Genomic DNA, 26,517 nt, shown 5'->3' on the forward strand with positions numbered 1-26,517 from the left:
TGACTCTTCTGCCTGCTGAGATGTTCAAATTTACCTTTGAATAGCTGTCATGGATTCCTTTTAATTTTTATTACTCTCCTCCTCCTCCTCCGTCTTCTACTTCTTCCGTTTCTTGTAGGTTTTTCTCTTTATTGATATTTCTGTTTGGTTCAGACATTAATTATTTTCTTTGCTTTCTCAACCATTAGTTCTTCAAGCATTGTCAGGACAGTGGTTTTTGTCTTATACATCTGCCATCAATTTCCTGTTGATTTGCTCTTTTCCTTGGAATGGGCCATTTATTCCTGATTCTTTAAATTCCTTGTGATTTGTGGTGTTTTTACACCGGTCATTTGCATTGAACAATGTGTGGACTTTGGAACTCAGACCCCACACTCTTCCTGGGATTTTCTGGGCTTTGTTTTGCTTTTGTTGTTGTTGTGGCTGTCTCTGATGCCAAATATCACCATGAGGTGTAAACTGTAATTTTCTCTAATGCTTCCCGACTATCCCTTCCCACGTGTTTGTGTGATCAGGTATACGAAGAAGATTTTGAATATTCTAGCCTTATTGTCTGGCTTCTGGAAAGAATAATGAATGGAGAGGGAGACATACCAACTTGAAGCCCCGTGGTTGTCACTTCCGCTAGGGGGGAGGGGTGTGGAAGGTGCATAAACAATAAAACCCCTTCCTCTGTACTGCTGTGATGGGTCCTGGTTCTTGGAGGGCAGGATCTGTGTTTTTCACACTAGCTGCTGCAAGCTGCCTCTTGACACAAGATTGGTCTTGAGGATTTGCTGAGGCAAATGGACAGCTGTTGCTGTCGTAAATGCTGAGTTGACCAAAATGGAACACAGCTGTCCCCCCCCCCCCCCCATAAAAGGTTGAAAACCTTTATTAGACTCCAGTGTTCCAAATAGTTATGTTTTGCCAGGTCAGTAGTTGTTTAGATGGCTCTTGGTGCTTTCTCCAGTATCTTTCCAGAATTCTCTAAGTCCTTATTCTTGAGTACCATATTGTATTATGCCATTGGCAGGATGCAATGATATACCTTTACTCACAGATCTGATAGTTTTGTGTGTGTGTGTGTGTGTGTGTGTGTGTGTGTGTGTGTGAGAGAGAGAGAGAGAGAGAGAGAGAGAGAGAAAGAGAGAGAGAGAGAACACATGTGTACTTCTTTAATTATTATTTAGAATGATTATTTTAGATTTATTTTATTTTATGTGCATGACTCTTTTGCTTGCATATACATACACACATATATGCATATACACACACATATATATTTGCACCACATGCATGCTTGGTGCCCAGAGAGATAAGAAGATAGTGTTGGATTCCTTTGAACTGGAGTTACAGATGGTTTCACAATATCTCATGAATGCTAGAGACCAAGCCCAGGTCCTCGCAAGAACAGTAAGTGCTCCTAACCACTGAGACATTTCTCTGGCACTGTACAAGTATTTTTAACAAATTATATAAATGACAATAAATAATGCAAGTCAAAAGTGATAATTATCTGTGTGAGGATAATAAAAAAAGAGATGGGGATGAACTAAATTCTAGATTTAGATGGCTCTATGCGATGAAAAAAATAGACACTGGGCACTTTCTAGGTTACCCACTAATTCACTTCACGTTGCTTCCTACCGTGAGCTTCGGTTAACGTGAGCTGTGTTCAACACATGCTAGTTTTATGCAGAGAAAGACTTATTTGAGGAGATATCATGGGAACACACTGCTTAAAAACCTGATGCTAAGAGCTTCAGAAGTCTGCTCACACTCAGACGGGCAAGTTATCGTTGGACCACTTAGCCTGGTATGGAGTCATTTCTGCTGGGGTTAGCTCTGCTGGCTACAACTCCCTATCCTTTAATTGGATTTTCACCTTTGATTATGGATAGAATACTTGGAATTGAAATCATAAGCCTGCCTGTTGTATCGCTACCAGGATCTGCATTTGAATGTCAATAATAAAAAGCCTCATCTTAAAGTGGCAGCCCTTTATGTTGTCTTCACCGTGTAGCTTTAGGAATGTAGGTTTGCAGAGGTCATAGGTTTACTGTTACTTTTCTGTATTTTCAATGTAACATTTATTGTTTTCATAATCTTCAGATCCTCAGAACACATAAATGCAAATTGATGATGTGCTTAGGTCTAAACATAAGAAGATGAAAGAAAATGTATGAACAACTCAGATTATTTTTCAAAATTTTACAAAAAATTCTGCATCTTAGTCAGAAATATTTGAAAGTACAATGGATTTCATCCAAAAATTTGAGTAGTATGACAAAAATTTCCAGAAAATTATTGATATTCATTCAATTTTCACCAGAGAGACCTATTTTAGAGCCACTCAAAGTATTGTTGTAATATTTCCCAGATTCCTGTCCAGTTCCAGCCACGAAATGACTAAATTGTATCATCCTCGTTCTGCGCACACAGGCAAGAAGAAAAGTGGTTAAACATTTTGCCGTGTGTGAGCAGTTCGAGGGCAGGCCGACACCACGTACCCTGACCACCTATTATGAAGCTCTTTGCTGCTGTGGCAAGTGAAAGGGAGTTAATTGGGTGAAGCTGCAGAGCATGTTAGAGGCCTGGTAAAGGGCTGCGGCCTGACAGCTGGATGTCAGCAAAAGCCAGTCAAGTGTAGCTGAGAGACAGAGACCTGTCACAAAGTTCCCGCTGACTGGAACACAGTTAGGAAGCTGAAATACGGTTCCATCTCACTTTCCCCCTCATTGAATCCAAGCACCTTCAAAGATTTTACACTGTGGGTGTCAACTCTTGTTCTCTAAGCTGTTTCCCTCTAACTGTCCTGCATTCAAATGATTGAACAAAAGATGCTAATGTTTAGCAAAGCGAATGTAAATTCCTTCTTTTCCCCCTTTCTGCCCAAGCAGATAGACATTCACCTCAAAGGAAACTTTGAAGGTTTACATCAAACAATTACATCACTTCCAAATTTAGCTCAGAACAGGATTGTCCTCGAGAGGAGATAAAAATGGCTAATTAAAGCAGTGGGAGCGCTGTGCATCTCTGCTGTAGGATATCCTGTCTGCGTGACCCGAGAGTGGACACTCGTCCATGACTTTTCAGTCTTGCCTTTTGTCACAGGCTTTGTTCCTTAGCTCTCTGAGAGGTCCAGGCAAAGGGCCACATAGCTACCAAAGGTCTAAACCATGAACAGACAGGAAGTGTGAGGTCCTTGAAACCTTAAGACACTTCCAAAGGAGTAGCTGAAGGAAATTGGAATTAAAGAAAATAAAATCAAACTCTAAAATAAAGATGTTTTCAGAACGTGTTTGATATCAAAGCATGACATATACCTGGCTTTCTTTACACTGGAAGTTATTTTATCCACCATCCACCCAGTGCTAGGCAGGCATGCAGAGGACCTGTTCTGTGTCACACTGCACAGGGTCCTGTTCATTTATCTACCATCCACCAACACTAGTCAGGCAGGCAGAGGACCCGTTCTGTATGGCACTGCACGGGGCCCTGGAAAACAGAAACAAACAGACCCACCCACTCCTGTGTCCTGAAGGCTTTGTCAAAAGCCAGTGCTGTGCACTAGGACAAGAAGTGATGACGAAAGTGTGGCATTTGAGCCATCGGGACATGGCTCGTGTGAGAAGGAAAATGAGCTTCAATTTCAATTTGAGTTCTAATTAACTTAAAAGCACTGCTGTGACATGTGGCCACTGTATTACACGGTGGAGTCTAAGCAAGTAGAGCATCATTAGGATAAAGGAGAGGCATCTGACCCTACTACAAGGCAATGGGTGGCAGGTAAATGTCGCAGGAAAGGGGATACCAGTGATGAATCTTGAGAACTGATAGGACTTAGCCCAACAGGAAGCCTCTTTCTAAATGAGAGAGTGGGGAAGCTGCTCCAAGTCAGGGGGAAGCAGGACAAGCTTTGGGATCATCACTCTGCTGAGCAAAGGTGATGTTCTGTGGCAGGCTACCTTACTACAGCAGTGTGTGCTGCTGAAAAGTTTTCCCCGAGATGTTAAACCGAAGATCTCACAGGCTCCAAACCGCATGGCTTCTTCAGTGGATCAAAGCATACTGTGGAAAGCAAAAAGAGGCGATTAGGAGCAAGCTAGGAAAAGCTCACAGTACCTGAATTTTTAGCTAAGTGGTATTCATAGGACCTACCTCTCTCTACTGTAGCAACTTGCTCCATTCTGAAGGTTATAAAGACCAGGGATAAAGTTTGAAAAGGAGGAACCTGGAATCACTTACACAGACATGCTTTCCTAGAGAGACTCAGGGGCAAGCTTGCTTGCCACATAGGTGGTGTTTGCCTTGTAGGCACTGGATAGCTCTGGGTCTTAATTGCAGTTCTAGGGCCAGTTTTAGAATCGCTGCCCTGTGTAGTCTTCCATCACTCTACAGAGTAATGTGTCTTATAAGCTACTTACTTGTTCTTATCAGATGGATTCTGTCCGTGTCTTGAAAATTACTTGCTGATTTGTTATCTGTGCTTAATACTTCTTAGGAGTTTCATTTATCGCATTTTATTGCTCATCTTTAATAGTAAATTTAAGTATTCTCAAGTAATTAGTGGGTATACAATAAAGAAGAGATAAGGTGGGAAATAGTCTGAAAAAAATGACTTGTTTAAAAAAAATTGAAAATGCATTTAGGGCACTGGGGATCTGGCTCAGTTGGTAGAGAGCCTACCCAGCATGCACGAGGCCCTGGATGCAGTCCCAGGCACCTCCCCAAACAAATGCCTTTAGAATGGGGGAAGCGAAGAGGCACACTGAAGAACTGATGGAAACTTCTAGCTAGAAGTTGTGAGACCTATTTGAAATTATTCTCTAGGGCACACCCTATTCTGACTCCAAACTCCATTTCAAACAAATGCAGAGCTTTTTTTTTTTTTTTTTTTTTTTTTTTTACAAATGGATGTGCAGTAGTTAATTTGAAAGAAAGCCCTGGGGGTTTATGAGCAACTAGTGTTTTGTTTTGTTTTTGCATGCATATAGCCCGAGAAAGAGATGGACAGTGGAGAGGGTGGCCTAGTGTGGTTCCTCTATGCAGCTCTAGGAACTGGCACTGGACTTTTAGGAAAGGAGCCCACAGCTGGCAGCTGAGAAGGTTTTGAGACAGAATCTGCTGACACTGGGTTCCAGGCAGAGTTATCACAGTTCTCAGCAGAGAAGGGATTGTGAAATATGGCCAGTCTGTGTGTCCCCCTAGGACTCTTGAGGCAGGGCCTGATGCAGGGATTGCAGAGAGCTAAGAGTGACGGATGGTGGTGCTGGTGGTGCTCTGGACGGGGACTGCACAGGGGTGCACAGGTTTGTGCAAGTAGGTCAGAGAACAGGGCAACCTGGCTCATTCTGGAACCTTCTCTGAATGCACAGAACAGTGCATAATGCTGGGATTCTTTCAGCGCCATTGTTCTTTAAAGCTTGCGGGAGGAAAAGTGCAGTTGCGTAGTTACACAGTTAGTTATTTTAGCAAATTGTGATTCAAGGAGAGCTAGTTCAAGGATACCACTTAATTAAGGTCTGGAAATTAATTCTGAAAATGGAGATTTTTTTTTTTTTTTTTTTTTTTTTTTTTTTTTTTTTGTGTGTGTGTGTGTGTGTGTAGGACATTGTTGCATCTTCATAGCTGAAAATACTGCCTGGTACATTGTAGGCACTGAATACCTTCTGCACAGCAAAGGAAACATTTAACAAAGCACAGAGAAACCCCAGAGATTGAAACGAAATCATCCATCCAAGGAGGGGCTCATGTCCAAAGCATGCTAGGAAATCAAACAACTGAATAGAAAACAACCCTGGTGCTGGAGAGACAGCTCAGCCGGCACCACTGCTTACTTCTCTTGTAAAGGACCCGAGTTCAGTTCCCAGCACCCACTTCAAGGAGCTCACAGCTGCTTCTAACTCCAGCTCCGGGGGAACCAACACCTCTGACATCCTCCGGCACCTGTACTCCTGTATACACACACACACACACACACACACACACACACACACACACACACACGTTTTATAAAAATATCAAAGAAAACAACCCTATTTATTTAAAACTGGGCCAACAACTTGAATAGCAGTTTCTTAAAGGAGTGTACTCAGACTGTAGGGAGTGTGGCCCTGCAGACTACCTGTTCTCCAGAGGATGGCTCCACACCAGTGCCCATATGGGCCACATTAATTGGACTCAATGGGCTAAAATAAAAGAAGAAAGGGCATGATGATGGGAGGCAGACATGTTGCGGGTGGTTTGGAAGGAGTTGGAGGGGTGAATTGGGGTTGTAGATACGCTCAAAATATATTGTATTCATCTATGGATTTCTAAAAGAACAAAAACATCCAAAAGGGACACACAGAGGATTGCTCTATATAATTGTCTGTCTGTCTGTCTGTCTGTCTGTCGGTACTCAACATCACTACTCATCAGGGAAATGTAAATTAAATTCCTAGGAGAGTTCCCATTGTAGTTGTTGGAATGGCTGTTATCAAAATGATGGAACACAAAAAGTCTTGTCAAGGATGTGGGGAACATGGGACGCTTGTAATCTATTAGTGGGGATGTCAATCAGTGTATCTCTCTGTTTTGGGAAACAGCATGGAGGTTCAAACACAAACAAACAATAAAACAAACAAACAAACAAAAAACAAACAACTAAAACAGCATTATATGATTCAGCAATCCCATTTTATAGAATTTACTCCAAAGATTTGAATCAGCGTGTCAGCACAGAGGCCTCAAGTTCATTACTGTTTTGTTCACAACAGTGATGGTTCGGGGACCACCTAGCTGCCCAGCACCAATGAATGGACTAAAAAATGTGCTACATGTACTCAATCTTACATAATGCAGCCATTAAAAAGGATTTTTCTGCCATTGTAACACCCTAGGTGAGTGAATAAGCCAGGCACAGAAAGCCAGGTGACATGTGACTTCAATTTAGACATGGCATCTATAATTGAACTAATGGAAGTATAGACTAAAATGGGCAGGCTAAGTTATGATGGAGAATGGGGAAATGCCAGTCAAGCGATACAAAGTTATAGTTAGATGCAAGAAATAAATTCTTCTGTTCTGCTGCACAGCAAAGCAGCTATGGTCAATATAAATTTATATTTCAAAATTGTTAAATGTGGATCTAAATGTTATGATCATAGGGAAAATGAGAATGTGAAATATAATAAATGTTAATTAGCCTGGAACTCATTCCACAGTGTTCAAAATCATTACATTTTACCCCATAGTGCAGGCAATTATTATTTGTCAATAAATAAGATTCTAAAGAAGAATTCATAAATAAAGGTAACTTAAGATACCCAGCATCTATGGTTGGTTATGTTTTGTACAGAATGTAAACATGGGGAACTTATTACATAAGGTTGGTAATACTTAAGTGTAACTGTATGAATATTATTTTGTAAATTGGTGGTTGTTACATTCTTCTCAAAGGTCTTGCCGGATGTTCTCCTAAGAGATTAATATGGTTGGAAACTCTTGCCTGCCTGTATCAGAAATAACATCCCTGCATATCACATAAAAGAAATGCCACCATGAGCTAAGCAATTTGTTGTGGAATATACTCCTCTTTGCTTGTGATCTGAAGATATTCCACAGATATGGCCCCAGATAGCATGAGTGCTGTTTATCTGAAGTGTAATTCCCTGACTCACAGCAAGACCACATTCTCTTATAAAGACAGACCATCCCTCCTGCAAGGCCCTGCCATACTAAAAGGGTCCACAACCCTGGAGAACACAGAACTTTGGCTGTAGGTTGTCACCAGGGAAATCAGCACTGTGTGCAGCATCTACAAGGAACTTTGGGATCTTAGATGTGAGAAGATGGAATGATGAAGGACTATGGCCTAAAGCAGTGGGAAAGGAGGGCATGAAAATCTGGGTTTCCGACTGTAAAATCGGAGCTCATTGCAGAGCTCGTTGTGATGCCTGGCCGACTGACACGTATGTCGGTAGGAAGGTTAAGGAAAGCCACTCTAGGTGACTCTTCACTGTGCTGCCCTTTTACCTCAGAGAACGCGTTACTACATGTCCACATTACACCTCTCAGACTACTACCAAAGTTTGGCGTTTAAAAAGGCTTATAACCTCAAGAGGAAATTCTCTAGTGATGAAGAGGGTTCAGACAGCTTTTCCTAATGGTTCCCAGAGAGGGCATGGCGTATGTACATTTTGACCACAGAAGCTGCAAGTTGGCATAGGGAAGTGCTATTTGGGACCAAAAGAACGTGTAGGAATTGTAAGTGCCACCCTGTGTATGGAGTTGCCTCTTGCAGGGAAGAGGTCGGAGTAATCAGTGTAATCATTTGCATTTGCATATTTCCAGTGTTTGTGAATGTGTGGATGACTGAACTGGTTGAGAATGGCCCTTGGCTAAAAAAATAAAATAAAAAACAACTTTTCAGAATCTGTAAAAGGAGTGTCCTTTGAGACCTGTAACTAACAATTACATTTTCCCTCTGACCACACATTTCAGTCATAACTCTTCTAAAAACATTTCAGTACATATGTAATATATAGCTTCAGCATATATAAGTGTTTTAATAAAAGATTTGTAGGTATAAAAGTAATTTATATTTCATATGAATAATTTGGAACTACAGGAGAATAGAAAAACATCCCTACAACTTCAGTACCTCAAACAAATCCTGTATGTAACTCTGTAAGCCATTCATTATTTCTTCACTTACATTGTCTACAGTAGAGTGCAACTTTTGGGCCAAATCCACCTGTCACTTCTTTTTTTCTGCGATCTATGATCTCTGTCTTAGTTGGGATTTTATTGCTATCATGAGACACTATGACAATGGCAATTCATATGAAGGAAAACATTTAACTGGAGCTGGCTTACCGGTTCAGAGGTTAGTCCATTATCATCATGGCAGGAAGCATGGTGGCATGCAGGCAGACATGGTGCTGGAGAGGGAGCTGAGAGTTCTACAGCTGGATCTGCAGGAAGAGCAAGTGAGCCACTGGGCCTGGCTTGAGCTCCCGAAACCTTAGAGCCCACCCCTTGTGACACACTTCCTCCAACAAAGCCACACCTACTCCAACAAGGCCACACCTCCTAATAGTGCCACTCTCTATTAGCCTTTAGGGGCTGTTTTCACTCTAACCACAATCTTAGAATGGTTCTAATATTTTAAATTGTAAGGAAAAGCCAAAGAAATATTTCATGAATCATAATGATCGAAATTCAGATTTAAATGCCCACATTTATGGAGATATAATTGTGATAATTTATTTACATATTTTCTATGACTGGTTTTTGAATAAAACAACACATTCTAGGTATAGTAGAAAATATATAGCCTACAAATATTATCTGTGAAATATTATCTGGTCCATTGTAGAAAATGTTTGCTGGTCCTTGTTCAGGACTAAGCTTTTGCCCATGCAGCCCAAATGTGTAAGCTGTAAGGTTCATAGCTGCACAGTGCCCTCACAGGTGAGTGTAGCTCTCTAGCCTGTGCCTCCTGTGGTTGGATCATTTCCAGAGTTGGTCTGCCATTCATAGAAGGAATCTTGTAGTGGGTAGCCATTCCAGCTTTGGTCTGGAAGTTCCAACCCCCATTGAGGCTTCGGTAACTATCACGCCTACAAGGCGGGGCCAAGGGAGGGCCCTGAAGACCCGAGATCAGAATGCTCCGCACTCTCTTCCTGGTTGGAACCAGGACGCTAGAGGTAAACCTAGGAAGGTTCTCCAGAGAACACTGCTGGACTGCGCTGTGTCTTTCCCAGAACCTGCCACCTACCTATCCCTTCATTTGTAAGTTACGCCATTAAATAAATCTCCCTTTTAACTTTGTGGAGTGGCCTTAATAATTTCACCAATAAACCTATAAATCATAATGGAATTGTTGAATCACATGCATCAGTCATTCAGGACAGTTGTGCAGTCAAAGTCACCATGGTTCCATCATAGTGCACAGTCACTGCAGTTTATGAATGCCTCTTTACAGTGATTTCACTAACAGTACCATCATCTTTAAAGTTCCCTTTTCATTGGCATTAAATATCTCATTTATTTCCCATCTTAACTTCTAGTAGGGGTGTATTATTCCTCCAATTTATTTGTTAATCACCTATATTTCCAATTTTGTGGACTCAGTTCACAACCTTGACTAATGAGTCAAGTAATTTTAAAGATAAGAAATCATGGAGAAATGTAAACATTTAGTGCTCTTTTTTGTGACCCACATTCTGCAGTTAATTTTTAAATGTTTCATTCCTAGAAAAAAAGCTATGCATGCATAGATGTATCTTTATGTTTGTTTTTTTAATGAAAAAATATATGCATATTACTGTATACCATATGTGTACACACACATATATACATATATATGTGTTCACATAGACACACACACACACACACACACACACACACGCACACAGGCACACCTGAGTTACCATAGATATACTTAGGATTTTTCTTTGACCATCTTTCCTAACCAGCATTTATCAGTAGGAATTGTACTTGTGTTTAGATTTTGATCTCCTGGGATAGCCACGTGCCCTAGGATGTTTTCCTGTGATGTTGAGTGGCAGCAATGAGCTGTATCCCCCGGTCAGTCTATAGTCACAGGTGTGAAGCTGCACTGAGTGCTGTGCTATTGAGCTGTGCTTGTTAGATGTGTTAAAATGCATGGTCACCTTATGATGGGTGTGTGCGGTGTGATCCATTGTAAGTCAAGGAGCTTCTGTGCATATGTATGTGTGTACATCTACATACAAAATCTTGTTTGAACTTTTTTCACATGAAGATATTCCTATATTAGCATTAAAATATTTACCTCAGATTTTAAAATAATTTTGTTATTTGACTATGTCATATATCAATTCAATGGACATCTATTGATGGAGACTTTAGTTTCCTTTTTGGAGGTTTTACATGAATTGATCAATGATTAATTGATTTTGAGATATGATCTTTCTATGTAGCTCAGCCTGATCTCAAACTTGCAAGCCTCCTGCCTCAACCTACCAAGTACTGGGATTACAGACCTATGTCATGGTACTTGTGAGGTGGTATTGTGTTCCCCCAAATATTGTGCACCCTAATAAACTTATTTGGGATCAGAGACAGAACAGCCACAATATTAAACGTAAAGGATATAGGTAGTAGTAGCACATGCCTTTAATCCTAGCATTCCAGAGGCAGAAATCCATATGTTCAAGGATACAGCCAAGCATGGTGACTCACGTCTTTAATCCCAGAAAGTGAGCCTTTAATCCCAGGGAGTGATGGCAGAAAGCAGAAAGATATATAAGGCGTGAGGACTAGAAACTAGAAGCATTTGGCCTGGTTAAGCATTTGGCCTGGTTAAGCTTTCAGGCTTCTAGCAGCACAGTTCAGCTGAGAGCCATTCTGGATGAGGACTCAGAGGCCTCCAGTCTGAGGAAACAGGATCAGCTGAGGATCCGGCAAGGTGCGGTAGCTGTGGCTTGTTCTATCTCTCTGATTTTCCAATGTTCCCTCCAATAACTGGTCTCGGGTTTGATTTTATTAATAAGAACTGTTAAGATTCCTGCTACATACTTGACTTATTTTTCTTGGTGATTTGTGTGAGGTGCTCATCAAAGAAATGCCTTGTGGCAGAAATGGTTAGTGTAGCGTGAACACAGTTAGAAGTGTGTGCTTTAGAAAGTGCCACCAGCTTCGTACCTGTGTGGAAGGAGCCTCCCCTCCTTCTCCACAGTGTGCATTGCCAGGCGTCTGTGTGGTTTCCGTCTGTTGGGTCAAAGCCGTTTCTCCTGGGCGTATTTGTGTTGCGTTTCTTTAATCACAATGAAACTCAGTACCTTCCCCATATTCACTGGCTATTGTATCCCTCCTACCCCAACCAAATAGGCCATTGTGCCTGGATAGAGGCTACCAGGCCTTCTTCCTTAGAAATAGAGCTTCTTAATATTACCTGTGAGGTTCAAGGGAAAATTAGCTGCATTGCCGACACCCCCTCCCCCCAAAAAAAACTAAGTTAGCCATATGACCTAAGATCAAGCCAATGAGATATAACTAAGAATGCTCGTTTTAAGGGGTTGGGGGCATGTTCAGTTGGTAGTACTTGCCTTTGAAACATGAGAACCTGCGCTGATCCCCAGAACCCATGTAAAAAAATGAGCATGGTATTTGTATGTATAACCTCAGCTGTGGGAAGGCAGATAAAAATGGACCTGCTAGACCCACTGGCCAGCTAGTCTAGCCTGCTTGGTGAGCTCTATGCTAGGAAGAGACCCTGTCTCAAACAAGATGGCATCCTAGGGGTGGCACCTGAGGTCGACCTCTGGCCTTCATGTGCACATGTGTACACGCACGCACGCACGCACGCATGCGTGCGCACACACATGCACACACACACACACACACACACGCATGCACACACACACATGCACACACACGCATGCACACACACATGCACACACACACATGCACACACACACATGCATGCACACACATGCATGCACACACACATGCACACACACACACATGCACGCAGGCACACACGCACACGAATGCTGTATTCAGTTTCAAGAGCTATCTTCAGATGGAAACAGCTCCTCTCTCTTTATTTCTTCTCTTTCTTCTTCCCAGAACACAGACACAGTAGCCAATTCTCCAGCAGTTTTTGTCATGAGCTAGACCGTACAGTGCACTGGAGAGCAGGAATTCTTGAACTTTTTCCAATCAGGACCACTTTTTACCCAAGCAGCATTTCTGCAATCCTGGTAAAAATAGGTATCTAAACTAAATAGTCAAAGCAAACATTTACTGCTATAAATCATAAAGAAATTTCTTCTAAAATAATTCCTTGGTATACATACCATTTTAGTATCCATTGAAATAAGTTTTCATTCTAATAGGATGGATGCTTGTTTATTTGTACATAAAGAGTTAAACAATGGCTAAATATTTCATGTTTCAGGACATAGAGCATCTTTAACATTTTTCAGAGTTGACTGATATTTTGGTTATATAATGGTCAATACTGAGAATGCCACTCCACCTAAATATATACATGGCAGAAGTATGTTTAGGGCCATTTCAGAAACTTCTGGAAGTTCTCTCCTAATCTAAAGCTAATAATGATTTTTTTTAAAAAGGAACTCAAGTCAGCAACTTCCTTTTAAAAATATTTTTATGTGTATGGATGTTTTTCCTGCATATATGTCTGCACCACATGCATGCAGTGCCAGCAGAGGCCAGAAGAGGGCGTCAGATCCTCTGGGACTAGTGCTGCAGACAGTTGTTAAGTTACCATCTCGGTGCTGGGAATAGAACCCAGGTCCTCTGGAAGAACAGCCAGTGTTCTTAACTGTTGAGCCATCTCTCCAGCCCCTCAAATCAGCAAACTTTATTGTCAAATATTATAACACAGTATAATTTGAAGATGTCTGTGTTAAGAAACATGTTTTTTTTATTATTAAGAAACTTTTTATTCATTTTATATAACAAATCACAGATCCTCCTCTTCCCTCCTCCTGCCCCTCCAGACTTCTCGCCTCCTACACATCCCCATTCCCTCCTACAAGAAAGTAAGGCTTACCATGGGGAGTCAGCAGAGCCTGGTACATTCAGTAGAGGCAGGTCCAAGCCCCTCCCCTTGCATCAAGGCTGTGCAAGGTGTCCCATCATAGGTAGTGGGCTCCAAAATGCCGGCTCATGTACCAGGGATGGACCTTGATCCTACTGCCAGGGGGACCCTTAAGCAGATCAAGCTACACAACTGTCTCACTTATGCAGAGGGCCTGGTTCAGTCCCGTGGAGGCTCCACAGGTGTTGGTCTAAATTTCATAGGAAGAAACCTCTTATTGTTGACAGACTTTCATAGCTTCCATGTTCAGTTATGGAGTTACAACCCACAGTTTAAGAATTGAGCTGTAGACCACCAAGACAGAAATGGCCTGGATTCCACTTCCTGTCCTCAGTCCCACTAGAGAGTAGTAAGTTCTACCTTGCATAAGAAAGCATTTGGGGTTTTCTGTTAGAACTGAATGCTGTTATGGTAAATATATGTCCTTAGCTTATTTCCCAATTAGATTTCTCTTTTAACTGCAAAAGTCTTGTAAATTAAAAAAGTCGCTCCTGTGGTTAGCATGTGTGTTTCACATTTTTAAAAACCAGTTCACCCAAGGATTTCCTATATTGTATTCTGTGTTTATTCAGTTCTCGTTCTTTTTGTATATTTGATCGTGTGAATATATTTACATTTCGAATTCTCTCTCAGTTGTTTGGAAATACAGGTTTCTAAGACAGGGAAAAGGTGATTTTTTTTTTCTGCCCATTTCTGGATCTCTCCCTTCGGGTATGTAGGAAATGAGAAGTCAGGAACACACAGAGTGTGGGATGTAAAGGAAAGTGGGAAAAGAAAAACCAAAATGCTCTCCAGGAAAGTTCGTTTCCTTTTCCAACCCTGATCACACCAGGAAATTGAAATATCCAAGAGCAGATAATGGGAGCTGTTATCTTGTCAGGCACCAGACATCTTTAAAATAATTTAAAATTAAGTCAAATGTTCTGGGGTAATTTCAAACTTCAGCTCTGAATTTTACATTGGAGCCTAACGACATCTTAGAGTCTTGGTGGAAGGGCCGGGACATTCATTCTCTGTAAGTGTTGCCTAACCTTTATTTACGGCGCTGTGGTGGACACGCCGACACTAGGTCATGCTACAACAATGCTTCCCCAGATAAAAGCATTTACTTCTGCCTCCAGCACTATGTATGCATCTTTACTTTCCAGTCATGAGACTGCTGAACCTTTACCGTATGAAATGGCTCTAGAAGTGAAGTGAACCAGGGCAGTCTCTGCTGTAGGTGGCATGAGAGGACAGTGATGAGCGAGTGAGCTGGATCAAGATTCACATCTCTCTCTGCCATACCACGCAATAACCTGGGGCAACATAATTTCACCCCCTTGAGCCCTAGTTTCTTTAACATTAAGATATGGGGACTCATGGGATTTTTCTCGTTGAGTCATGAGAATTCATGGAAGGGCTACCAAGCTGAGCCTACCACGGTGTCTGATATACAAACCCAATACACGTTAGCTGTAAAAATGAATTTGGAACTTATTATCACTAACAGCAAAAAGAGAAGTCAAGCACATTATTGCATTTTTTTTGTGGATTTTATTTTATTTACTCTTTGTAACAATCTCAAGGATTCATAGAAAAAGATATAGGATAAAAATAAGTAATCAGTCAAAGGTCACATACTTACTAAATGATAGAATGAAATAGGAATATGAAAAGGCTATAGCTTCAAAACTCATAGCTTTCTGCTGTACTGTGGTACTTCTGTGTGAGATATAATCTGTTACACATAAAATAACCAAATATCAGCATGTGACCCAAACCATAAAGTCGATAATATTGGTGTTTTGTTCACTTACTCATTCATCAATCATGAGTCTTCTTTAGTCTTAGCTAAATGACTATGCTAGAAATACAGTCATGATCTATTTCATCACATGGCGTGCTCATGGTTTCATAGGAAAAGCAAAAATATACAAATAAATGCTCACAAGGAAATACAAATTCTGGTTGGATGTTTGTCGTCAGTGTAGTTGGAAAGGGAGTAGTTCTGGAAAGCTCTTATCAGAGAGGGAAGTCCTGACCAGAGTCTGAAAGGTAGAGAACTCACCTGCAAAGGAAGACGTGGATAAATCAGGGCTGAGTATGCACTGTGGAGTACATGCGTAGTGCTAACTGGATTGCACAACATCAGGGAAGTGTAGATGAGGCTGGACAGGGGAGCAGAAAGCTCAAAAATTGAACAGCGAAGAGCCTGGCTGTGGGGAAGCACAGAGATGCAGAATCGTTGATCCATCCATTTCCCAGGTCAGGCAGACTGTCGAGGCCGAATTCAAACCAGTCAGATAGACCTGAGGTTTGGAATCTGCTGGAGGGCAAAACTGTATGCCAAGTTTGTTGGTGTCTCTACCAGTTTTCTGATTACCTTTTGATTTTCATGATTGTGCTTTCTAAATCTCTAGGTACGTGAGGCCTTTAAGGTGTTTGTTGACCATAGAGAGTTCTTCCTAATGCTCCACGGCCTCTTGCCTCCCTAATTCCTTCATCAGGCAGCTCAAGAGTCAAGCTGGTCTGTACTAAGGGTTAGTGACTTAGAGGGAGAAGAATGTATAAAATACCCTGCAAGGCTGGGCACTGCATCCGAGAAGTTAGAATTAGTAGCTAAACAAAGGTAAGTATTTTAGTGTAATAACAGATGTATGTGTGAGTGTATATATAATGGATGCATGTTTGAAGGTGGATGTGTATGTGCATGCTTACATCTCAGGGAGGTGAATATTCCACAGGAGGAAACAATTTCCTGGGTTGTTTCCAATTCTGGCTGTGTAAACTGCTGTGTCCTGTGACTCCACCTTGCTAGAACTGGAAAGCAGAGAGGCGGAACACGATGCACACGTATTTCTGGAGGAAAGAAAACTTGGTTATGCTAAGTACTGAGAGTCTGGTGCTGAGAACACATTAGGAACTGGCGTGGAAACAGTGAGTCTCGTCGTCGTTCTCTCTCGTGGCTGCTTCACGTCCCTTATCAGCAGGAACACAGTTGTTGCACCTGTGTGAAAGCAGCCGGCGGCAGCGTCCGGGCTTGAAATGCCAGTGTGGTGATGGCATCAACGAAAAGTGTACTGCAGGATTCGACTGAATGAACTTTTAGTTTACACTTGAAAGCCATGGACAGCACGCATCCCTTCTGCCTAAAAATCAGTCACAAATGGGACACCTCCTTCCCGCTGCTGCTCAGGGACCATCGCAACAAAAGACCTGGAAAGATTCTAAGAGTCAGAGGCCAGGGAGGAGAAAATCACGTCTTCTGGACCTGACAAGACCACTGCCCTCAGGAACCCACAGCAGCTGTGGTTGTCTGCATAAAAGCCCCTCCAGATCAAGTAGTCAGCAGTCTAGCATGGAGCAGGCAGGGGCTCGGGAAGAGCCACGGACAGTGGTGGCCTCTGTGGGAGGGTGAGTCCACTGCTGGAAGGTTCCGCTCCTGGTAGGCTGACCATGCTTCAGTGGATGGGTGTGCGCCATACCCGGAAACATATGGAAAGCACAAATACGAGCCAATGAATATTCAACTAAAAATAAGAATGGATAGAAAGTTAGGGGGTTGGTAGGGAGGTGGGGGCGGAGCTGGTGGGGGTTAAGGAGAGGCAAATGACCAAAATATATTGTATGAAATTCTCAAAGAATCAAAATTTTTCTTTTAAAAAGAGTATATATCTAATGCAAGAAGAGTGTCAGTGAGGCCCAGTATCCATGGTGTAGCAGAAGCCAGAGGCTTGGAACCAGACCAATGACCCATTGCGATGAGCACTTGCAAGCAAAGGCAAATGGACGAAAGGGTTCACTGTGGCCACGCCACAGCTTCCTTGCCGGGATTCTAAAATGTGTTTGTTGTTGTTGTTTTGTTTGTTTTTGGTTTTACTTTTAAATTTTGTTATCGGGGGGAGGTCACAGGGGCAGAGAGCAGAAGCAAGAGGATGGGGAGATGAGTGGGATCGAGATGCATGAGGTGAAATTCCCAAAGAATCAACAAAAAAGTTGAATTAAAAAAGAATATATATCTAAAGAAGAATGATCTATCATGGTCTGTCTTACCTCTCAACATCTTAAATATTAAAACTCTTGAGTATTATATCTAGAAATCCTGAGTTTTTAAGTTAATGTCACATAGACGTTAGATACCAATATTTTTCCGCATAGCATCACACATGGAACTCTAACAGACTGACGGCATTGCAGAATTGAAGAGTCCAACCCGTGTTTGATAGACAAAGAATTTAAGACTTTGGCACGCTAACTTACTGCCCCAATGGCTGACTTCAACTAGAGCCCAATTGGGAGGGATGCTGCAGTCGCTAGCCTCTGCTGTCCTGTGTGCTTAGCGTGATCTGCACGTGGGTAAATCATGCTTCTCCTCACCTCTTTCACCATAAGTCCTAGAAAACAGAACTGGATCACGGATGCTGCACGGGAGACATATGGGCCCTGCTCTAGCTGTTTAGAAGCCTTGGCTGGCAAACTGGCTTTGATTTACAGGCAGTTTATTGTCTGATTATTTTGTTATTAGATGAATGCTTTATTTTTTTGTGTGAAACATTCTTAGAAGTCATAATTTTAAAAAATGGCTACTGAGTGTATTCAATTACTGCATTTCACAATTTTTTTAAATGGAGAAATTTAGTAGGTACATTCTGTATTGTGAGTATGTATTTACCTGATCAACTATAACAACTCTAATAGAATCATTTACAGCTCATTGAGAAAATAAAAGTGCTTCCATAAACATTCACATGACACCTAGCTCTTATTTCAGGTAACCAATTTCTTTTTTAAAAATTGCCCAAATTTAGAGTTATATGAGACAGCCAGAACATCTAAGCAGTTTATGAAGAAATTTAAATGGCCACAGGCTTCCCAGACTTAGAGTGTAAGATCAGATAATGATATTAATTCTTACTGATCTCTGCTACAAAGTTATTTTACTATCCTTACCTCTTTGTTACATTAAAAAAGCATTTCCATAGGTTTTCTGATATTATTTGCAACAAGAAAAATACTTAATATTTAATTGTTACTTTAACATCAAATTCTCAGTTCAAACTTTCGCTAGAAATTGTGCTGGATTTCTTTTAAGCTAAGTAACTTAAAATCAAATTTTATCCAATTTTATGAATAAAACATATTTTCTAAGAGTACAGCAAATGATTCTAATAGCAGAAGCAGCATTTGTTTTCATTTCCACAGATATAAGCCTGACTGCTGGCTGGAGCCTTTGAGGAACAAAACTCTTGAAGGAAATGTGTATTCTCTCTTCCTTCTCGCCCCTTTCTCTCTCTCCCCTCTCCCTCCTTTCCTCTTTTTTTTCCTCTCTTCCCTCCATCCCTCCCCTTTTCCCCAAGGCATTTTGATGGTTTTCTGTGTTAAGAACATAAGGTCTGAAGAAAATGTGCAGAAGATGAGCCTGATTTAAAATAGTACAGAAATACGTGACACCACAGTTCAAGGTTATTTAGTCAAAAACACTCTATTAGAGAGAGGGTGTTTTTCACACACATGGGAAAATAGACACATACAAAGAAGGGCAAGACAGGCGAACCTGAGCCTTGCAGAGCATGCCAAGACCTGCAGGGTCTTCAGACTGCAGCGCTCGCTGGAGCTCCTCCCTGAAGGGCAGCCTTCCAGCTTGTCAGGTACTGGGCTGGTGGGCTCACGGGAACGAGAGAGAGGCTTCAAGCGGGGTGTGTTTCAGGAAGCTGTGTGCATCTCTAACACTGGCCAAAGGGGCTCTTGATCAGCTTGGTGAGTCTGCTCTTCTGTAGCGCAGAACATCAAGAAGACCCCAGGGGGATGCCGGATCTCTTGGTCTGATTCTGTTTGCCCTCCCTTTCACATACCAGAACTTGAAGCACAGAGATGTAGACTCATTCTCAAACACAAACAGTAACAACAACGAGAAGAACAAAAACCCACCTGAAGTAGTGTTACCCCGTGATCTCCCCCACCCCCGGCGCCGTGGTACTTCTGTGTATTTACCCAGAATGTTTGAAGTTGGTGTGTTGAAGGGATGGCTGCATGCCATGTTTATTGCAGCATTTTGTACAAGTCAGGTTATGGAATCAACCCAAGTGTCCACCAGCCAGTTAACAGACACATTTTGGAGTATCTGCACAATGGAATACCACCCAGACTTACTAAAGAGAGAAATCCTGTCACCTGTGACAACACTACCGGAAGTGAAGGAAGCTAGCCCAGGACACATGCCTCATTTCTCCTCACGTGTGAGAGGACACAACTGAGGATCTGATCTACTGAACTCACAGGAGCAGAGAGGAGACTGGTAGTCACCATTGGGGTGGGGCTCAACTGGAGAGAGAATAATGAAAAGGTTCCACGTCTTAGAACAGAGAGCAGAAGGTTGATAAGTTTTGCTCTCTTGTACATTGGTGACTGGAGCTCACAGTTATGCTAACAGAATAAAAGAGAAGCGTTCTCAAAACAAGGACTTGATGTAATCACTCTACGTCATATTAAAATTACAGTGCACATTACTGTAACTTACCAATGTTGTAAAATCCTAAAAGACTTAAAAACAAAACTTGAAGCTTCGCCCAACCACATTGAAAACCATTGCTATAAGTGACAAGAAAGAGAGAGTCAAGTCCCACTGTCCTCGGCTCCTCCAGCATTCTCCCAAGCTCTAGTCTGCAGAGAAGTTAGGGGGTGGCATACAACACTTACAGCTGCAAGCTCAGTTGGGTAGTGAAGCCACCACCTCACGTGTCCTCCGGAACAAGCTGGAGGTGGTTGTGGTAGCAGAAAGCCTGGGAGGGTGAGGCTGCCTGTGGTACACCCTCTGCCTGTGGTACACCCTCTGTCTGTGGTACACCCTCTGCCTGTGGTACACCCTCTGTCTGTCTGTGGTACATCCTCTGTCTGTGGTACACCCTCTGTCTGTCTGTAGTATACCTCTGCCTGTGGTACACCCTCTGTCTGTGGTACACCCTCTGCCTGTGGTACACCCTCTGTCTGTGGTACACCCTCTGTCTGTGGTACACCCTCTGCCTGTGGTACACCCTCTGTCTGTCTGTGGTACATCCTCTGTCTGTGGTACACCCTCTGTCTGTCTGTAGTATACCTCTGCCTGTGGTACACCCTCTGTCTGTGGTACACCCTCTGCCTGTGGTACACCCTCTGCCTGTGGTACACCCTCTGTCTGTGGTACACCCTCTGCCTGTGGTACACCCTCTGCCTGTGGTACGCCCTCTGCCTGTGGTACACCCTCTATCTGTGGTACACCCTCTGTCTGTCTGTGGTACACCCTCTGCCTGTGGTACACCCTCTGTCTGTCTGTGGTACACCCTCTGCCTGTGGTACACCCTCTGCCTGTGGTGCACCCTCTGCCTGTGGTACGCCCTCTGCCTGTGGTACACCCTCTATCTGTGGTACACCCTCTGTCTGTCTGTGGTACACCCTCTGTCTGTCTGTGGTACACCCTCTGCCTGTGGTACACCCTCTGCCTGTGGTACACCCTCTGTCTGTGGTACACCCTCTGTCTGTGGTACACCCTCTACCTGTGGTACACCCTCTGTCTGTGGTACACCCTCTGTCTGTGGTTCACGCTCTGCCTGTGGTACACCCTCTGTCTGTGGTACACCCTCTGTCTGTCTGTGGTGCACCCTCTGCCTGTGGTACACCCTCTGTCTGTGGTACACCCTCTGTCTGTGGTACACCCTCTGTCTGTGGTACACCCTCTGTCTGTCTGTGGTACACCCTCTGCCTGTGGTACACCCTCTGCCTGTGGTACACCCTCTGTCTGTCTGTGGTACACCCTCTGTGGTACACCCTCTGCCTGTGGTACACCCTCTGCCTGTGGTACACCCTCTGCCTGTGGTACACCCTCTGCCTGTGGTACACCCTCTGTCTGTGGTACACCCTCTGCCTGTGGTACGCCCTCTGTCTGCCTGTGGTACACCCTCTGCCTGTGGTACACCCTCTGCCTGTGGTACACCCTCTGTGGTACACCCTCTGTGGTACACCCTCTGCCTGTGGTACACCCTCTGCCTGTGGTACACCCTCTGTCTGTGGTACACCCTCTGCCTGTGGTACACCCTCTGTCTGTGGTACACCCTCTGCCTGTGGTACACCCTCTGCCTGTGGTACACCCTCTATCTGTGGTACACCCTCTGTCTGTGGTACACCCTCTGCCTGTGGTACACCCTCTGCCTGTGGTACACCCTCTATCTGTGGTATACCCTCTGTCTGTCTGTGGTACACCCTCTGTCTGTCTGTGGTACACCCTCTGTCTGTCTGTGGTACACCCTCTGTCTGTGGTACACTCTCTGCCTGTGGTACACCCTCTGTCTGTGGTACACCCTCTGTCTGTGGTACACCCTCTGCCTGTGGTACACCCTCTGTCTGTGGTACACCCTCTGTCTGTGGTACACCCTCTGTCTGTGGTACACCCTCTGTCTGTGGTACACCCTCTGTCTGTGGTACACCCTCTGTCTGTGGTACACCCTCTGTCTGTGGTACACCCTCTGTCTGTGGTGCACTCTCTGTCTGTGGTACACCCTCTGTCTGTGGTACACCCTCTGTCTGTGGTACACCCTCTGTCTGTGGTACACCCTCTGTCTGTGGTACACCCTCTGTCTGTGGTACACCCTCTGTCTGTGGTGCACTCTCTGTCTGTGGTACACCCTCTGCCTGTGGTTCACGCTCTGCCTGTGGTACACCCTCTGCCTGTGGTACACCCTCTGTCTGTGGTACACCCTCTGCCTGTGGTACACCCTCTGTCTGTGGTACACCCTCTGCCTGTGGTACACCCTCTGCCTGTGGTACACCCTCTGTCTGTGGTACACCCTCTGCCTGTGGTACACCCTCTGCCTGTGGTACACCCTCTGTCTGTGGTGCACTCTCTGCCTGTGGTACACCCTCTGTCTGTGGTACACACTCTGCCTCTGCTCAGGTTCTGAAGTAAGGTGCCCAGGACCAGAATGACAGCTCTGAGGGAGCCCTTAGCCACGATAACCAGGACTGACACTTGCCTTTGGGTGTTCCTTCCATGGGATCCAGTAAACCCTGTGCTTCATGGAGATAACTGAGTGGCCACTGTAGGTGATTTTTTTTAACTTCCAGCATAAAAAGAGGCGATTTCCATCAGCTATCTGCTTGCAGTAGAGTATCAAGAAATCAAAAGAACAGAGATCAAAGAAAATTGCTGAACTAGGTGTTAGATGCAGGCATTGATTTTCTCCAGTTGTACTTTAAAAAAATCTACAAAAATGGTAACACATACAGCAGTAGAATTTCTAATATGTTCCTAATGCTAGCAGTGGTTTCCTCCTTGTCTCCACATGTAGGGATGGTTTTGTATAACAAGACACAGTGAAGCAGACCCTTAAACTTCATCTTATTTTATTATCAAAACTTAAAGAGAATCCAAGAAAAAGAGGTGTTTAAAACTTAGTAAACTGGAATGTGTTTAGTGGGTGCTCATAAGTGGCCTTGTTAGCTCACCAACATTCATTTGCTGAGAATCTGGAAATTTCTGATAAAAAATTGATCATTATTTTCTTATGTGTGTAGATGTTTTAAAATAGTATTTTCTTCATGACTAAGACTTCATTCACATTAATTATTAACTACTATTTAATGGTATTTTGTTTCTTAAGCCTTAAATCATAGCTTTACCAAATGTTAATTTTGTTTTTAAGTATTTTATGAGTATGGGGCAGTTTTGAATTTTGATTTTGGATTCTACCAGTGTTTTATATATTTACATATGAGAAATTGATTTTACGGTATAATCTCTATGTTTAAAAATGATTCCCAGATAATTAAAATAATCTTCATCAAAACAGGTACTTGCATTGTTAATGAAAGTATAACCCAAGTTCTCACTAAACTTTATTCATAGTGTATTATTTTCTAGAAATCACTGGGCTTTGCTTATTTTTCTTTGTGTTAAATTTGCAAATTAAATCACTGAAAGTAATTTAGAAATGAGCACCATAGATCATTCCCTGAACAATCATTACAGCACATTGTAAACTAATGGAACAAATTCAACCAGGGCTTGTTTCTGCATATGGCCAAAGAATTGGAGCTAAACTGGAAACTACCTAGTTGTGTTGACTTCTTTGTTCCCCCGTCATCCTGAAACACCTATGACATAGGGTGTTGTGGATATGTGTACATTGTGCGAAGATATATTGCTGTGATTGGTTTAATAAAGAGCTGAATGGCCAATAGCTAGGCAGGAAGAAGTTAGGTGGAACTTCCGGGGACATAGAGGCTTCTGGGAAGAGAGAGGCAGGAGATGCGAGCGAGACTCTGAAGAAGTTGGACATACAGTACAGAACAGAGGTAACTGAGCCATATGGCAGAATGTAGATTAATAGTAACAGGTTAATTTGAGCTAGTTGGGGACAAGCCTAAGCTAAGGTCAAACTTGCATAATAAATAATAACTCTCTGTGTTGTCAAAGATAATCCAACAAGAAAGCTTGCTACATATAGTAGGATGAGTTGATTCAGTTACAGTTGGAAAATTGCATCCATAAAGTTTCCTGTAGATTACTTAATGGCAAGCTCCATCCTACACCTCAAGCATTACCAACCCACTTCCTCATTTATGTTTGTAGATTCTATTTAAGGGTTTAAAATTCGTTGTGCTTCTTTCTTCCCACAGACAGGATCCCGAGACCATTCCAATGTCTCCATCCCTTCAAGACCTGTTCTCCCTGGGAATACAGTTGGGGACTTCCTTCCACTGCAAGCAGAACTTGATACAACTTACACTTTTTTAAAGGAGACATTCATAAATACAGCACCCCATTCTCTGACGTCATCCCAGTCCTCTCCAGTGATCCCTGCTAATGCCAAAAGACCATCTCAGATTGGATTATGACTCTATGAAATAAAAAAATGGAGGACAAGTTAATGATACAATTAAAATTGTTTTGAAGGGGGATTTTCTTGAGTTTTGTTTAATGCAAGTGAGGGTGGGCTTTTGAAAATTGTGTAATATCTTGATGTGTACAGAGATCTCTGTCTCCTTAAGTAAGGAAATAACCCACTTTTCCTCTCTAAGTTTTATTTATTATCACAGTTGCTCATTTTTATGTAACATATTTTTAAATGTTAAAGAATGACTCATTTTGGGTAATTTCCCTCGGACTTAAAAAAATCAATAAGCCATTTTAGTCTCTATCTATCAAAGTTGTTTCATACTTGTCTATTTTAAAGCAAGACTGCAATACTTTAATAGGATTGAGAGAGCTATTTGAAATGTATGCCAATGATTCCTGTCATTTCATGGCAGCCCTGCCATGGTTCACTGAGCCCCTCTTCTCTCCTGTCAGCTCGACTGAAGACAAGCATTTAGTTGCAAACTTTAAGCAGGTTGTGCAAAACAGAAATGATGTGAGTGCTTCTCCTCCTGCACAATAATGTCACTCCTGGTCAATGTGAGAAGGTCAGGTTGCGCCTTGTAAAGCTACATGATACCACTTGCCCATTTGAACAAGTTAAGTTAACTGCTGAATCTGGTCCCTGTAGGCACTGAAAACCTTGTCCTTTTATCAAGTCTGTGTTTGATGAGAAGGCAGAGCGGCTCTGCTGGGAGGGCTTCCATGGACTGCTCAGGCACCTTATAAGGACAGTTCCCACGCCAGCGTAGCAGGTGATCTATTTAGTATAAGCTGAAAAACTTCAAGGTAACGGCCATTTTGACCTTCAGAATAGACTCCTTTTTTTGTTTTTGTTGTTGGTAAGACCCAAGAGTGACGACCGTCTTTGATGCTGACAGAATTTAAAACAAGGCCATTGCCCTGCATTTTCTGCCTTGTAGCACACAAAAGTAAAATTGTATGTCAGGCCGAGATGTCGGGGAGCTGACAAGATGCCCCAGTGACATTTCAGCTAGAAAGAGCAAGTGTCTTGCAACCAAGTGGTCAAATATCAAATAATAGGTCAAGCAGGAAGGAGCTGAGTCCTAACCACAAAGAGGTTTCTGGTAACTTACTTGACAAGCTTTTGGGCGCTCTGTGGCTTGACAAAGTGATGTTCTGTTGGGTACCGCTAGACAGACTGTTCTTTATCGCCGTCAGAAGATCAGGCATTGACATTGATTAAACTCTTTAACCCTTAAAGGTTAACTCCTTACAGTTTGCATCATGGTAAGTGAAGAACAAAAGAATACTTGTAATGTGCGTTTGTTTTTGTATTCACCATTTAACTCCCCAGTGACATTAACTTCTAATGAGAACTGTAGTTTTTGACAAAGAATTTTGCTATAAAATCTGTATTTGATATTATCTTTCGTGATAGAATTTTTCATTATGGATACGTTAGAAAGTAACAGTTTCTATTGTGAAGCCTGTATTGTGTTTCGTGACATTTGGCCTTGGGGAATAAAATCTGTGTGCTACTGTGTATTGTGCCATCCAGATCAGCCCGTGATGTGTGCTGCCTTATGCGACACAGCATCATTTGCTGTCATTTTGTGTCATACTCTTTCTTAAAACACTGGGCCAGGGTAATGAGCTTTGTATACAACTCTAGAAAGCTTTATATGAGGAGTAAAATTCAATTTTTAACCAAATTGCTCTTAATTCTTTTTATTTAATTTGTTTTTTATTTTATTTTGGAACTCTCAATGTGCTCTGAATAAAGTTACCTGTGAAATTCAGCTTGCATACAGAACACAGAACGCGCCGTGGTTTTCATGAAGACTGTAGATTAATTTCTTCACATTTCAAGATACTTCCTTAGCCATTTCTGCAGCAATGAAGGTGTTCTGCACAGATGTTGACATACAGGCTTGTAGTTTACATGTTCTCACTAAACTTTCAGTCCTCACACTAGGAGGGCCTTGCTACATTATGTAACCCATGTGCCTCTGTGTGTGTGTGTGTGTGTGTGTGTGTGTGTGTGTGTGTGTGTGTGTGTGTGTGTAGTCTGCTTTCAGATCCTAGCAGATTAAGAGGAGTG

At 42.5% G+C, this 26,517-nt stretch overlaps 1 protein-coding gene across 16 annotated transcripts in view; it reads left to right on the forward strand.

The window, feature by feature from the left end:
• Ccdc171 (coiled-coil domain containing 171) overlaps nt 1-26,128 on the forward strand; it is a 342,210-nt gene extending 316,082 nt beyond the window's left edge. For all 16 annotated transcript variants that reach the window (XM_015994935.3, XM_015994936.3, XM_076564450.1 and 13 more), the window contains one exon: nt 24,215-26,128. In XM_015994935.3, coding sequence (XP_015850421.2) covers nt 24,215-24,433 — 219 coding nt within the window. In that variant the 3' untranslated portion in view covers nt 24,434-26,128. The remainder of the gene's footprint in view (nt 1-24,214) is intronic.
• The last annotated feature ends 389 nt before the right edge of the window (nt 26,129-26,517 follow it).

The sequence above is a fragment of the Peromyscus maniculatus genome, chromosome 2 (assembly GCF_049852395.1).
Source record: "Peromyscus maniculatus bairdii isolate BWxNUB_F1_BW_parent chromosome 2, HU_Pman_BW_mat_3.1, whole genome shotgun sequence".
Classification (NCBI taxonomy): domain Eukaryota; kingdom Metazoa; phylum Chordata; class Mammalia; order Rodentia; family Cricetidae; genus Peromyscus; species Peromyscus maniculatus.